Source organism: Labeo rohita, chromosome 22, assembly GCF_022985175.1.
Source record: "Labeo rohita strain BAU-BD-2019 chromosome 22, IGBB_LRoh.1.0, whole genome shotgun sequence".
In the NCBI taxonomy this organism is placed as follows: Eukaryota; Metazoa; Chordata; class Actinopteri; order Cypriniformes; family Cyprinidae; genus Labeo; species Labeo rohita.
In genome coordinates this window covers 9,724,731-9,740,972 of record NC_066890.1, presented here as the reverse complement: position 1 = coordinate 9,740,972, position 16,242 = coordinate 9,724,731, and the positions used below count along the sequence as shown (strand labels likewise).

The 16,242-nt window shown below is 34.8% G+C and overlaps 1 protein-coding gene across 1 annotated transcript; it reads right to left on the bottom strand.

Moving 5' to 3' along the window:
- Positions 1–2,401: 2,401 nt before the first annotated feature.
- tm4sf18 (transmembrane 4 L six family member 18) lies at positions 2,402–4,677 on the bottom strand. Its single transcript, XM_051095627.1, has 4 exons — positions 4,418–4,677; positions 3,383–3,454; positions 3,138–3,280; positions 2,402–3,049 (listed from the first exon to the last, which is right to left on the bottom strand). The coding sequence occupies exons 1-4, from the start codon at positions 4,592–4,594 to the stop codon at positions 2,851–2,853; spliced, it is 591 nt and encodes a 196-aa protein (XP_050951584.1). The 5' UTR covers positions 4,595–4,677; the 3' UTR covers positions 2,402–2,850.
- Between the last annotated feature and the right edge of the window lie 11,565 nt (positions 4,678–16,242).

The window sequence follows — 16,242 nt, the reverse complement described above, 5'->3', positions numbered from 1 at the left end:
AAGACACAGCTCAAAACATTTCCTCTATAATAAAAGAGAAAAATCTCAATATCATGAGACTTAACAGCTAACATTATCAGACATCAGACTCCTGATATGATCTGTGACCCTGACTATTACATGATGACTAGGTCAATGAGTAATCAAGATCTGATCAGAGTTTCTCTCACAACTGTTGCAATAATGAATGTGCCTTAAAACACGCAGCTGCAGCAATCAGAGAAAAAATGATGTTAAGTGTTCAAGAATCATACTTGATTATTTTCAATAAAACTTCAAAATCTAAACCTCAATTCTCAATAAGAAGTTTAGTATGAAAGAAATAAAGTCACACTGGATTGTAATAAGTGTGTGAGAGAGATATGTTGGTGATTTTTTAAACTATTTTGTTTTACAGTGGTTCTGAAGAGTAGCGCTGTCCATTGTGATTTTCACTTTGCTGCAACTTAAAATATATAATCATTTTAAATCATAATTTGTCACTGAACCAACATTCACTAATCAGCATGGAGCAGGTATGCATGTTTTGAATGTGTTTATTCTGAGCATTATTGGAAGTTGTATGTTGGGTCAATGTAATGCATTTGAGTTGAAATAACATTCTCTCATTTTATGTTACATAATCTTGATTGAACTAGGTTATAACAAAATTAGAATTATAGGTAGTATCAGATAGGAATACCTCCTTAAAGCAACAACTGCACAGGTTCTCTTTTTACAGTGTGTACAAGAATGGTAAACAAATAAACCAGTTCGTTGACTTTGCAACTTGCAATAAAGTCAACACTTAAACCCAACAATTTCAGCAACATGAAGTCTGCTAAAAGGTCTCACCCTTTAACACACTATATCAAAGAAATTCTAGGAATTATTATGAGGAATAAAATGAGCGAAATGTATCAAAGCTATTTCGAAGGTTCTAAAAAAACTTAAGAACCACAGTGACACCGTTAAATTTGGACCAGAATTGGCTGACCTTCCAAAATTCCTTCAAAAGCACATCAACATCTCATCCAGGAAGCCACAAAAGAGCCAAGGAGAACATCCAGGGAACTGCAGTAATCTCTTACATCAGCAGAGGTCAGTGTTCACAACTCTTCTCATATCACATAGACATTGGCCCAAAATGGCATCCATGGAATAATGACAAGGTGAAAACCACTGCCAATCCAACAGAAGAACAGGTCAAGTTCAGTCAAATTTATTTGTATAGCACTTTTCACAATAAACATTGTTTCAAAACAGCTTTGCAGAAAATCAAGATGTTAATGTTTAGAATATCTTTATATCTTCATTCCATGTTAAGGCTTATACACTAGTGCATTTTCGTTTTAAAACGCATAACTTTTGCTACAATTACACCTGTCGTTTACACTACTCCAGTGTTTTCGACCCTCGAAAACGGAGACTTTTCAAAACGCTGCAGGAACGGTTTTAGTTTGAAAACTCCAGGGTTGTGTTTCAGTGCAACCGTGTAAACAATAACATCATGCTCATTGTTGTACCCATAGAAATGTATAGGTAGATCCATTACAGATCCAAAACACACTTTTATGATCCTCAGAACTTTTGAGAGAATGTTCTTTTAATTGTAAGTGAACTGGAGGTCTTTCTGTGTGGAGTTTGCATGTTCTCTCCATGCTGGTGCAGATTCAATCCAAACCACTGCGGGCACTATATTGTGCCTATGGCCTGAAACACTGGGATAGGCTCTAGCATCTCCAAGAACCTACACAGATCAGAAGATGAATGAATGAATTCTGCTGTCTACCAGAAAATACTGAAGGAGAATGTCACTGTGAAGCACAATGATCCCAAGCAATGGAGTAAATACACCTTTGAGTATAGTCAAGTCCTATAGTAAGTCCTGACTTGAACCTGATTGTGATGCTGTGGCAGGATTTTATACAGTTTCTGCTGGAAAACCTCCAATGGGGCTGAACAAAAGTAGTTCTGCAAAAAAGAGTGCGCCAAAATGCCACCTCAGCAATATGAAAGACTGACCTCTGGTTATCTCTAGGATTTATTTGTGATTTTTGCTGCTAAAGTTGGCTTAACCAATTTTATTTTACATTTTTGGAATTCTTTACTTGGGTTGTTTTCTGCACAAGAAAAAAATACATACAAGAAATCAAGAGATCACAAATAAATTTCACAGCTCTGTAGCTAAAGAGTTTATGCTCACATACTTGTGTAGCTTACAGTATGTTGGGCCATAAATCTGCATGTCCTCGAATTATGTACCAAGAGGATTTGGGCAACCTCAACAGTGTGACACAGCTTTATGTTCTAGAGATTATTGCTGCAACTGGATAATGAGGCTTACAGCAACCATTTCCCATGGGATTTTTGCACCAAAATGTGAAATCATCCAAAAGATTAACAAAACAGACAAAAGGAGTCTAAAACAAGACCTATTTATTAATTGATGGGAATATTTAAAACATATAACAGCTTTATAGGTATATAAAACAACATTCATAATCTATTACTCTCAATATTTAAATAATTTACAAAACAACTTCCTGTACAAAACAAACAGAACTCATACAAAAATACATTTATATTTTAGCAAAATGCATATTGCAGGTAGTGTACAATACAAATGTTTGTTTTGTACGGAAAACACGCACTGCTAATACAAACTCGACTGGAGTGATGAGGAAACATCCCAATGCATTCAGATCAAACGTAGTGATCTAGTGTTTACATTTTTATCCAAAGGGACACACAGCGGTTCATGTGTCATGAAGTGTGTGATTGACAGATCTGTCAGTTCTCTGATGAACCAACGGCTCTGCTGCAAATGAGCAGTCCTGTTTCTGACTTGAGCTGGGAAACACTCTTTCCTCAAGCGTTTAGACTGTACTCCTGTTTGTAGCAGCATGGCCGGCACACTGCGTTGACCAGTCCGCTAACAAGCTGCAGGAAACAGATGAGGAACTCCAGGGTGCTGAGACCCAACAGGATGGACAGCAGCGTCACATTCCACTCCACAATGTGTGCCGGCTGAATGCATTCAGACCACTTCTCTCGAGCAAACAGATACCTGAACAAACGGAGGAAAAGATTTCAAGACCTTTTTCTTATGACGTCACCATAAAAGCATTTTCGAAAAGAAAAAAATGAGCTCATGCCTTCCGCCGTCATTCTTAAATGGAGACAACCATCCCAAAAAAGTGAAGCAATATGGCCCCTCCAAGAGTGCCAAAGCAGAGATCAGGAAGCAGTAGGCAGATCCGGCTAATCCCACCAGAGCTGCAAACACTGAACCGCACATCTACACACACAATGCAAAACTGATGAGTCTGGCTGACCTGTGCAACATGTCCTTAAATGAAGGCTCAAATAAGGGCCTCGAACCCCCTTCCCCAACACTCACCGCGCAGCTGTCTGTTCCACAGGAATCCACACACTTCTCCATTCCCAGAAATACGCAGGTCGGTACCAGCATCTGAATGTGAACAAGGAGATTTTAGCACAGTAGAACCACCTAACTGAGTAAATGCACCACATTACTACATTTTATTCCTGATGGAATATTCAAGACAAATCTAGAATGAAACAATGAAATTAATTGTGAAAAGTCTGAAGATGTAGCAACAAAGAAAAACTGGGATAGAGGTGGACCAGCCAGTATTTCATTTTGATGAAAACTTACAAAGATATCATCAACAAGGTAAAGTAACAAATTAGATATCTAAAGATTTTGACCCAGACTGATTGATTACAATTTATAAGCTTTTATGGCTTACTATGTGGGTAACCACTTTGGTATTTTTGTTTCCGCAGTTGCGTGTTTCATGGAATAAGGTCTCGTCATCCATTTAGCGTTAGCTTTTCATTTAAAAGTTGTTAATTAGTCTCCACATTTTGACCATGAACCAAGAAACGCCCCAGAAGTTTACTTCATAACACTCATCACTCATAAAACCACCAGGTCCGCCCCTAGACCCACCCTAAATTTAACCCTCAAGAAGGCAAGGACATATAAATGAGGGTTATATGAACTATAATTCTACAAATTCCCCACCAATTCGCCAAATTTATTTTGAGAGTGTTTTTCATTTCACACACACAGATGAGCTTTTGAACTGATCAATACACAACCAAAAATCTTTCACACTCACAACCATTGGCTTTCAAGTCAAGTCAAGTTGCCAATTTTTTATTTGCTTAAGCCTGAGCTTTTAACCTCTTAATCTAACCCTTAGTAACTTAACCCTAAATCATATTTATATATTCCTAACCCTTACTTAATATTGAGCATTTTCACATCTGAATTAAGACATTAGGGGACATTTGGACGCCCACTGTGCATTTTTCCAATCACCTCAATCCACCAGAACTACTCCACATGTCTGCCCACAACCTAGACACAAAAGGACATTTACACCAACATAAATCTGAAACTCACCGCCAAACCACCTCCTCCGATACCCATAAAGTACCAGACGTATTTGGTCACATTTCCATCCTGAATGTAGTTCATCTTTCCATCAGGAAAGAAGAGTAGGATGTTTGCCACGATGCAGCAGGTGGCAAGAGGGATCAGGGCAAAACCCAGAGACCTGGCAAAGCCCAGAGAACACATCTTCACACTGGCAGAGGGAACGAGCGAAGGCGGCTGTAATCCAGGACAGGAAAGTAGGGTGGTGGATGGAGGAGAGGAAGGGTTTTAAGAGTCTACCCCCCTCCTCAGCCCCCATGAGCCGCTGTTGCACTGAGAAGGAGGAGACAGGAAACGGGTTGACATTATACAGTATGACTGGAAACCCTCTGATAGACGATATGACCGGGACTTTATGTGGGGGTTTGATGAAAGTTACAAGATGTTTTCCTGCCAAAACTCCCAAAGCTCATTTTGTTGGTAATCAGACAAAGATGCATCTCAAAGGCGGACAGATTTACAGTTTAAGTTAATGGTAACACTTTACAATATAGTGTCATTTGTTAACGTTAATGTATTAACTAACGTGAATGAACAATGAATTATACATTTATTACACTATGTATTAATCTTTGGTAATGTTAGTTAATAAAAAATACAGTCGTTCATTGTTTGTTCATGTTAGTTCACAGTGCATTAACTAATGTTAACAAACACAGCTTTTTAATAATGCATTAGTAAATGCTCAAATTAATATTAACTAAAATTTACTTGTTACCCAGTTAACGTTACAAGCCTTGTGCTCAAGTTTGTGAAACCATATGTTCCTTTTTAGAAAGATAATCTAATCTTGATATTTTCTATAAATATCCACTTTCATTTTTAATTTGTTTCACTACAAGGTTGACATTGTAACCACTGGTGGAATTTTTTTAAATGTACCATTTAAAAGTTTAGGATTTATAAGATTTTTTATGGTTTTGAAAAAAAAGTATCAGAAAGGCTGCAATTATTTGAGCAAAATACAGTAAAAATTGAAATATTTTGAAATATTATAACAGTTTAAAATAAGTGAATATACTTTAAATGTGATCATGTCACATGGTCCTTCAGAAATCATTCTAATATGCTTGATTTGATGCTTAAGAAACATTTCTTATCATTATCTATGTTGAAAACTGCTGCTTAATATTTTTGTGGAAACTTACATTTTTTTTTTTTTAAGATTTGATGAATAGGATTTTAAAACTTTAAAAGAACAGCCTTTAGACAAGAGAAATGTTTTGTAACATTGTAAATGTTTTTACTGTCACATTCAATCAATTCAGTGCATCCAAAGTAATAAACATTACTTTCTAAAAAAACAAACAAACAAAGAAATAAATAATAATAAAATCATACCCACCCCAAGTGTTTGAATGGTATATGAGGAACAAAAATGGCATCCATTTTGTGGAATTAGGCCTTTGTCTTGAAAGGGGTGTGTGGATCAGATGATGTGCAGATGGGTTGTGTTTCAGCCACTTCTGATTTGACACTGTAGATGGCATCACTTACTGTAAGGTAGATCACACACATGAAACCGCTTTAATATAAAACAGCTTCTTGCAGACAGCAATGAGATGAAATGAAGAGAAAAACAGATACTCAGAGAAAACTGACCTGTAACCTCACAAGACATTGAGGGGAAAATCTGTAAAAACACCTGAGACAACACTGAAACTTGGATGGAAGTCAGTGGAAACAACTAATCAATGTTACTGTGCACTTGCACACTTTTTGTTTATGGTGTAAAAAACTCTCTTGAGCCAGATAAATCTGAAGTAACAGAATGAAATGTCTACAGTGTTAGTGTGATCCAGGATTAGCCGTTGGTGTAATCAGGGTTTATGAATAAATCTTCCTGTTATGGGGAAGTAAGGCAGTTGATTATGTAACTCAGCTGTATTCCACAGAGGATACAGACGCCCACTGTTGTGTTTGTTGAGCTGTGCGCCGAGGGGCTCTGAGAACAAAAAATATGCTTGTGTCTTGGGAAGCATCTGTAATATGACAAAAATGAGCATTGTAGAACCGCCTCAATGTTCATCTGACAGTAGTTCAGTATCAATAAATTTAATCATTCAGAGTATGGTATGCATTTAATGTCTGTCCTCAATATGTGTTAATAAGAGTTCAATAACTTCTGCTTTTGTATTCACTTATGAAAAATAAGTAAATAACTTTAAATGTTTACTTTAAAATACTTTAAGGGTATTTTATTACAGAAATAATATATGTGGCTCTGGACCACAAAACCAGTCATAAGTAGCTGGGTATATTAGTAGCAATAGCCAAGAATATATTGCGTGGGTCAAAATTATAGATTTTTCTTTTGTGCCAAAAAGTTCATGTAAAGTTCATGTTCCGTTAAGATATTTTGTAAATATATCAAACTTAATTTTTGATTAGTAATATGCATTGTTAAGAACTTCATTTAGACAACTTTACAGGCGATTTTTTTCAATATTTTTATTGTTTTTGCACCCTCAGATTACAGATTTCCAAATAGTTGTATCTCGGCCATACAAAAAAATAATTGCAAAGAAATGAAAATTATTTATTTATTACATAATTTATATGTAATTTCATAATTAGTTGTATTTGTCTTTAAAATGTGGTTAAAAAGTACTGTTGAATATACTGACAAGTGAAAAAAACAAAAAAAACAAACTAGATTTTACTAGGTAATTACACATTTATAATGATGAACTTGCAATTTTCAATTGCAAGTGTGTTACGTAACATTCAGAAAAGTGTACTCTTAGGTACACTTAAGTGGCCTTTTATTTCATTTATATCTGCAAGTATTTTTTTTTTAAATATATATACTTTTAAGATTTGAAGTACATTACAAAAAAAAAAAAGTAATATAGTTTAATACAGTAGCTGCTGACTGTTGTTGTAGAATCGTTTTCATCTAAAACATGGCTCATCCAATCATAACTTTTCATTTAATAAGACTGATTCAAATGTATCTTTCTCACGGTCTTCTGGCAGGGCATTTTCTGACCCTAAAGGCTTTCCTTTTATGAGAGCAAATTAATCAGACTAATGGGAATGAAAACAACGGAAGCACTATGACATGACATCCTGATTAATGTAACAAGTTTATTCTTGTAGTTGGTCAAATCAGCCCTGCGTTTCCTAAAGACACACACTTCTCCTCCACCCGGTTTCCTTTCTGGAGAATGGCTGAGCAAATTCCAGCGTCCTGACACACGTTGAGGGCATTTCTGCTGTGAGCTCATAATGACGTGCCACTGCCAATACTTCAGTCATGTGTTACCCTGTCACACCCAAACAAGTGTGAGCATTGAACTTCAGATTTTAGTGCCCAGTGACAAATATTCATTCATCTGTAAGGCATTCTACAACTTTTAATCACTTACTTGCTTTGTTGTTCACATAAATAGAATAGAAACAGAACATTACATTCCATAAAACTTGCTATTGGTTTCACAGCAGTTATTCCATATGTTCTAAATAGTCTAAATTGTTATTTAGACACACCCGTCACTTCTGGCGTCTGACTCTCCTACAGCCCACTGTTCCCACCATACATTCACATACATTCACAGTCACGAAGCTCTACTATTGGTCAGTTCAGTTTTTTTTTTTAACGGACGTCCACAGTTGACACATTCAGTTGCTGCATCAGTTGTCAAGATTCTGAATCTGGTGAGAGTTTTGCATTACAGCAAGTACATACACAATAACTACATTGAATCAAACGCTTAATTGTATGATGCAAGTGTATATTTATTAAACAAATAGATTAGCAAATGAGTAACTATTAATTTCCTAAATGTATTTTCTCAAGTCATAGTACATGTTTGTTATAATGTCATAAAACTATTCATAACATTGTTTGAAAAAATTATAAATTATAATTAAAAAATAATATAAAATTAACTATATTTTATAAATATATCAAATTAATTATAAAATTAATTATAATTATAAAAATAACTGGAATAATCTGGATTTATTTGTTTAATTGAATACATTTTAAATGCAGTATTACACAATGACCCATAACATTTAAGTCATAATTATTACAACATTTTTAGAAAAATAAAATATATACTTTATGTATAAATATATTTATTTTATAGTTAAGAGTTTTATATTTAAGTATAGTTCAAAATCTATTAACATTTAGTTCAAATCTATTAACATATTTACTGACATATAGCTTGAGACGTAAACTTTATTTGGAGTACTACTTGTGCACAATGCACATTTCTTAAGATAAAGTCTAAAATGTGTTTTAATGCCACTATTGGTGAAGATTGTAGAATCTTTGAATCATATCAAACTGTCTTTAAATGCAAGATAAAGTGTACCTAAAGTATACTTGCAATAGTCTCACTTTAGCACAATCAGATATACTTCAGTATATCTTTAGTTGGACTTCTGCACAATTAAAGTGCATTAAGCACAAAATGAGTTGTTCCAATTTAGCAGGCTTTAAGTATACCAGTTTAGTACACTAAAAGTACAATTGTAAAGCATTTTTAATAAGTACATAAATATGTAAATGTATTTGTAGTATACTTAGAGTAAAATAAATGTATTTTAAATTCACTTAAGTACATTTATTTTACCCTAGGGTAATAATGGATAATTAATTCTGAAGAATTAAATTACAGTAGTAAATTCATTTTAATTCTGCTTTAAATTAAACATTTAAATACAATTTCTATTTGTTTGATAAAATAAATTTAAATTTAAATTAAGAAATGAAATGAAATTCAGTCTTGACGTGGGTAGCTGTATAGTTCTGTAAACAATAAAAACAGATTGTATATAACCACATGCCTGTGTAAACTGCTATAATAATTATATTATTAATAAAAACTACAGTATGTCATCAGCAGGCACAGTTCATTCTTAGTGATATCTTAGTGATCTGTGTTAAGATTTTTAACTGGAAGTAGCCACTGAAACTGTTCAAATACATATGTGGGAAGTAGCTTATTCTAAACTTCTGTAGTTTATTAAGTAACATCTGACGTGAGCGTACTATCATCAGATACAGCAGATAATATACTGTCATATACTCGGAAATGTGCATATCAGGCCCGATAAGAATTTTAACGGTTAATTTTTTAGCTGTTTGAAAGCAACGTGCGCAGCAATGATTCAGATAAGACTTTGTTTAGTTTGGTTGAGAGGTTAAGTGTGTTCAAGCTCTTCTGAAGGTTTATAAACACAGTAAATCTGGGCTGAACTGAGGTAAACTTAGTGTTTCTCTTCACAAGGGCTTTAAAATACAATGTACATTTTTCAACTCTGAGCTGTTTACTTTCTAGCGGTTTGTCCTGACGGTTTGAGGTCAATTCAGTTTAAATCTGAGTTCAGTTTATTCACTTCTTATATTGATCATAAAATATTTTTTTTTTCTCCCATGTACAGAGTCATTCCATAAATAAACTATTTATATTCATGTTTGTCTGAAAAGCATTCAGTGCTTGAAATGTTCAAAAGGGATCTGAAGCGTCACATAATGTGCTTACCTGTACAAGGCCATGCGGCTGCAGCAAAGCCTCTGTCCACATAGGTGGATTATGGTGTGATACAGCCCCTCTCGCCCAGGCCTGCCGTTGCCACGACAACCGTCCTGAGAGAAAATAGCACCTTTGTTCTGTTACAGATACAGGACGAGAGACGGAGAGAGGGAGCGATCGTACACAAACTGTGTTAGACAATGCATTGTAAATCTTACTCTGACCAGGATATGACCTAATGAAGTCTTTCCTTCAGTCTGCTCTATTTCATCCGACACCACATGAGGTAAAAACACACAAAACGTATTGATCGCTGGTTAGGTCACTGCCAGGATGAATTGAACAAAGGATTCATTCAAAGGACAAAACCTAAGTTAACAAGCAACTAGGATATTTGGCTACGCATTAGAACCTGTGTCTTTCACAACATATTCAGATCGATACGCCCGTTGAAAAAGAATTATAGTTTTTGTTAAAATGATCCTTTGTGTCATTATCTCCTTATTTAAATTTTTTGTGCATAAAAAAAGTCACTTTTATGACTTTAGTACACTTTAAAAAACCTTGCAATACTGTGCACCTTGTAATAATGTTAAATTAGGAGTTTAACTATTCAATTTTTTTTTTTAAATAGTTAGGTTTTATCTTTTGTCATGCATTTTGATGTTGACTAAGATACTAAAATTCACCCTAGTGAAAAATAAATATACTAATATGTATTTAAAATACATTTATTTCATGCCAAGTACACTACAAATACATTTCTATATTATGTACTTAATAAAAAATACCCTATAATTTTTATATCAGTCTCAAGCAATATTTCAGTAAACAGACTTTAACTATACTTAGTATAAATTACTAGGGCATGTAAAGTACTTTGATATAAATTTATGTCAGGAAGAACAAAATGGATTCAAGTGCGATTTTCAGATGATAATTTATTTACAATAATCCGGACAAGCGAAGTCATAAAAAGCAAATGGTCGTTGGTGCAGTGGTGGCAGGCTTCCTCAGTAACACTAGGCTGCAGTGGGCAGTAGTCCATATAAGTCCAAATGAGAGACAACGGGTGGTAAATAGTCCAGAAATTGAAAAACAGACAGGCAGTAATCCACAAGAGAGCCGTGACACTACCCCTCCTCCTAGGAGCGCCTCTCGGCGCTACCAGGAGAACTTACCTGTCGATTGTAATCATCGATAAGGGAGTGATCCAATATGTCTCTAGCAGGAACCCAACTTCTCTCCTCTGGACCGTAACTTTCCCAGTCCACCAGATACTGGAATCCGCGTCCCCTCCGCCTTAAGTCCAGAATGCACTTAACCGAATAAACAGGTTTCAATTTAGATACATGGAAAACGGGATGGATTCTCCTGTATGCTGGAGGAAGTTTGAGGCGGACTGCCACTGGGCTAAGAATTTTAGTGACAGTGAACGGGCCAATTAATTTAGGAGCTAGTTTTTTGGCAAAAAGCCCATTCTCGAGCAGCCTCAGGAGCACTCGCCTGACGTGCTAAACATGTTCCTGGAGAGAGGAGAAAAAAATCAATATGTCATCCAGGTAGACATATATGAACTGATCCATCATATCTCTCAACACATCATTGACGAGTGCCTGGAAAACCGCCGGTGAGTTGGACAGGCCAAATGGCATAACCCGATATTCAACGTGCCCCCTGGGGGTATTAAAGGCGGTTTGCAACTTATCCATTTATACGAATCAAATGGTAGGTGTCGTGCAGGTCCACTTTGGTGAAGAAAGATGCCCCCTGCAGCCGTTCAAAAGCTGAAGACATTAGCGACAAGGGATAAGTATTCCTTACTGTGATGCTGTTCAACCCTGAATAATCAATACATGGCCAAAGAGAAAGAACCTGGCACCTGCAGGGGAAAAAAAGGATGGATGTGTCCGACGAAGGATGGATGTGTCCGACGAAGGATGGATGTGTCCGTGCCAAAGAATCAGAAATGTATTTCTCCATGGCCTCCCTCTCTAGAGCAGAGTGCGAGTAAAGCTTGCCTTTAGGTGGAGACTTACCTGGCAACCTGACATTTTAACTCTAGTGTTACAAATATATTTAAATAGGTGCCATACAAGTTTGGTTACACTTTATTTTAAGCTGTCCTTGTTACAGTGTAATTATACATTTAAGTACGGAGGAATATTAATTAACTACATGTACTTGCATAATTAATTGTTATTATAATAGTAAGTACATGTAACGTGTAACAAGGAAACTGTAAAAAAATAAAGTGTTACCCAAGTTTCAATAGAAATGCAATTAAAGCAAAATACTTTATACTTACAATATAAAAGCCGGGTTTCAAGACTAAGCGATTATTAAATTATGATATTTAACCAGCTTTCATAAAAATGCCTTAGAAATAAATATTACTGGTGTGCTTCATAAGACAAAACAATGGCACTGACATATTTTAAGACATGTCAGTGCAAGTTATTTTCAGTTGAGGCAGCTAAAACATGTGTTTTAGTCCAGGACTAGTCTTAAACCTTATTTAATAAGTAATTATGCATTTATACACATAAATATGTAATTATTAAATTAATATAAAAGAACTTCAAAATTATTTTTAAAGCATTTTATTGTATATAAATTTGAACTATAATACATTATTAATTGATTTGTGCTAAACATGCAATCAAGTGTCTGAAAACATAACACTCAGTTTGCACTTAAGTAAGTTTTCCTGTAGTTCAAACATGAAATCTGGCAATTGTATAAATGTAATGTCAAAATGAGAAGTATATTTTCTTCCAGTATTACTTCTGTAATAAGTACTATTTTTAAACACGTGTATTCAAACACAAGGGTGTATATATATAAAAAAGAAATCAAGTCAATGCAGACTAAGGAAAACATAGTTCTATAAACATTTAAAAATAGTAGTAGTACATGTTAAGCTCAGTGGGAAAAAAGTGGGAAATTCCTTCATGTCCAGTATAGACAAATGCACTGTGTCACTTCCTGTGAGAGTGCTGGCACGCTTCCGGCCCTGTGGACAGAGAGCAGATCAACTGAAGGTCAAACAGACTTGTATTAAGCAAGAAAAACAAAGTCTCAAGCTTGTATTAGCGTCTGAAATTTGTTCGAGAAAACACATAATTCTGCTTATGAAACACCTCAACAATACATTTTGAAATGTGGATTTTGAACTAAATTCTCATTCGGTTCATGAACAAATCAATGATATAATATAATCATTAAGATACTCCCCATTACATTTAAATGTCAAAGCGAGAGTCTAAAGTCTGCAGGTAATAACCCACTGCTGCTGTTCCTCAGTCACCGTCGCCTCTAAACAGCATCCTATCATGGTGTCAGCAGATGGAGAAGTGAAAGATCACATGGGTGGAGAAGGGGATAAGCAAACAATGTTATCTACCGTAAGCACAGTACCTGGCACCGCACAGAGACAAAGACAGAACACATTTGTACATATTTTCTGACAAATAATCACACCACACCACATTATTCATCAATATTAGCTAGAAAATATCAACACACCACAGTTGGTCATGTTTTTGTGCTAACAGTAATATAAAAGCACATCAGAGAATAATGAAGACTAATAGCGAGCTACTAAGCTTATCACTAAAAGTATAACCTTCACCCTGTTGTATAATTACTGCATTCTAGGAAAAGTAAAAATAAGTCCAATGTACTATGTTGATATGAAGGGATTTTTACATCGATTTTTGACAGGTATTTTACCCATATTTTAAATTAATCAGTTTTAAATTTAAAGTTTTGCTTTAGGGTTAAAGGAAATGTCATCAAAATTAATATATAATTTAGGATATTACTAGTACCTTTTTTTTTTTTACAGATTTATTTCTTACAGTGTATCATATGTTCATAAGTTCATAAGTGTACTTCTGTCTACTAAACAAAGAGCTTGCTAAGAACTTCATTTGGACAACCTTAAAGACGATTTTCTCAGTATTTAGATTTTTTTTTCACCCTCGGATTTCAGATTTTCAAATAGTTGTATCTCTGCCAAATATTGTGGCATCTGGGGTCTGTGTGTATGTATATTCTGGCCAAAATATTGTAGAATATATGCTAAATATATAAATATATGCAGGGGAACTGGAAACCAATCCATTAAGAATGGAAAACCAATGACTGAAGCACAAGGCTTTAAATACACATACAAAATGAGGGGTGAAACAAGGAGATAAGACAAACTGAAGCAATGAATAACTAAGGTAACAAATGAGCAGGAACAAGACGAGCTAAGAAACTAGATACAAGAAACCAACTAAACAAATAAAACATGAGAGTATGTTGGTTATGTATTAACATCTTAATTAGTGATATATTGGTATTGCTAAAGCTGACTGTGTACTGAAATATATATTTTTTTCAAAAAAAAATCTCAAGCTCCTCCCACCTCTACTGTATTTCTACTTTTTTTTTTTTTTTTTACATACCATTATTTGTGCTTTATTTAAATCATTTAATACAGTATTAATAATGATTGAAAAGAGGGAAATCCCTGTAACAAGTCCAGGATTGAAAGGCTTTCTGTTGTTATCCCAAGTTACTCATAAACCTAAAAGTTTGTATAGTTGTACAAGTTGTAGCTGTAGTCAGTGGTTCAGTGTAAGTGTAGGATATGAAGTCGGCACAGGAGCTGGTAAATATATAAACATTATTTAAAAATGATAAATGGGCATGATTTGATCAGTTTAACTGGTGCAGCATTTTTTAAAAAGTGACTTTAGAGAGAGTATGTAAGGGTACAAGGAGAACAACAGAGGACCTAAGACAGCCTTGGGTCACATCATATTTCACTTTGATAGGTCTGACATTTCTTTATATACTTGAAGTTGGAACAGAGTGGTAGGATGTAATCCAGGCTAGTTTCTGTCTGTAACTATGGCAACATAATTCTCTGGACTGTCCATGACAACGTCACAGTCATTACCCATGATTGTCATTTGTTACTCTGACAACTGTGTTTTCTTCATACACAGTTTAATAACTGCTAGTCTGAAAGTTTTTGGCAAATGTCCTAATCATAGGGATTTGATTATAATAAAAAGGGGTTTCAAAACTTCAGAAATACCTCTCTGTAGCTTTGTGTGTAGTTTAGCACGTCCTGTTCTATAATAGTGAAGGACCAAAGTTGCAAATGCAAATCCCTAGTTTTGTAAGGTTTTTGAACTTTTTTAAAATGTAGAACTTCCCTCTCTTCCTCTTTTTGTACAGATATGCTTTAAAAGATGAAACTCTTAGTGACCTCTGATGGGAAAGTGCTCAAGAACATTAAAAGTATTATGTAATCAAATGATGGAACAGAGAGAAAAGCTTGTGATTGTGTGTTGTAAAAAAACAGGTCAGGGGTCTGATTTCGTAGGGTTAAAAAATGTAAATGCTGGTAATGCAATCACAAATAGTTAGGAATAGCAAAATAAATCACTCTTAAAAGACATTTAAAAAAAATACAGTAAAAAACTAACAGATGTGCTTGCCAGAATTTTACTGTAAAAACTATGGTAACAATATTTGAAGTTTTACTGATTTCATTTAAATTTAAATTAAAAATTAACTGATAAAATGTTAATATACCAACCTATCAAAGCACTTAAATCTGTTTGCTACTTTTGTAATACACACATAGTAGGGGAACTTACTGTTAACCAGTTAACAGGTTTTTACTGTAACATTTTGCAGTCTTTTACTGTAAAAATCATAGTCATTTTTTGCATTGTAGCTTGTCAGTTTTTACAAGGGAAAACAAAATGTTAACCCATATACAGTCATGGCCAAAAATATCAGCACCCTTGCAATTCTGTCAGAAAATGCAACCCTTCTCTCAGAAAATTGTTGCAGTTGCAAATGTTTTGGTACTCACATGTTTATCTTTTTTGTTAGCATTGGAACAACACACACACAAAAAAAAACAAAAAAACAGAAAAGTCAAATCTGATACAATTCCACACAGAACCCAAAAATGCACTGGACAAAATTATTGGCACTCTTAACTTAATATTTGGTAGCACCCCCTTTGGAAAAAATAACTGAAATCAGTCACTTCCTGTAACCATGAATGCTTTTCTTACACCTCTCTACTGGAATTTTGGACCACTCTTCTTTTGCAAACTGCTCCAGGTCATTCAGATTTGAAGGATGTCTTCTCCCAACTGCTGTTTTGAGATCTCTCCACAGGTGTTCTATGGGATTCAGATCTAGACTCATTGCTGGCCATTTCAGAACTCTCCAGTGCTTTGTTTGTAATCATTTCTGAGTGCTTTTTGAACTGTGTTTCGG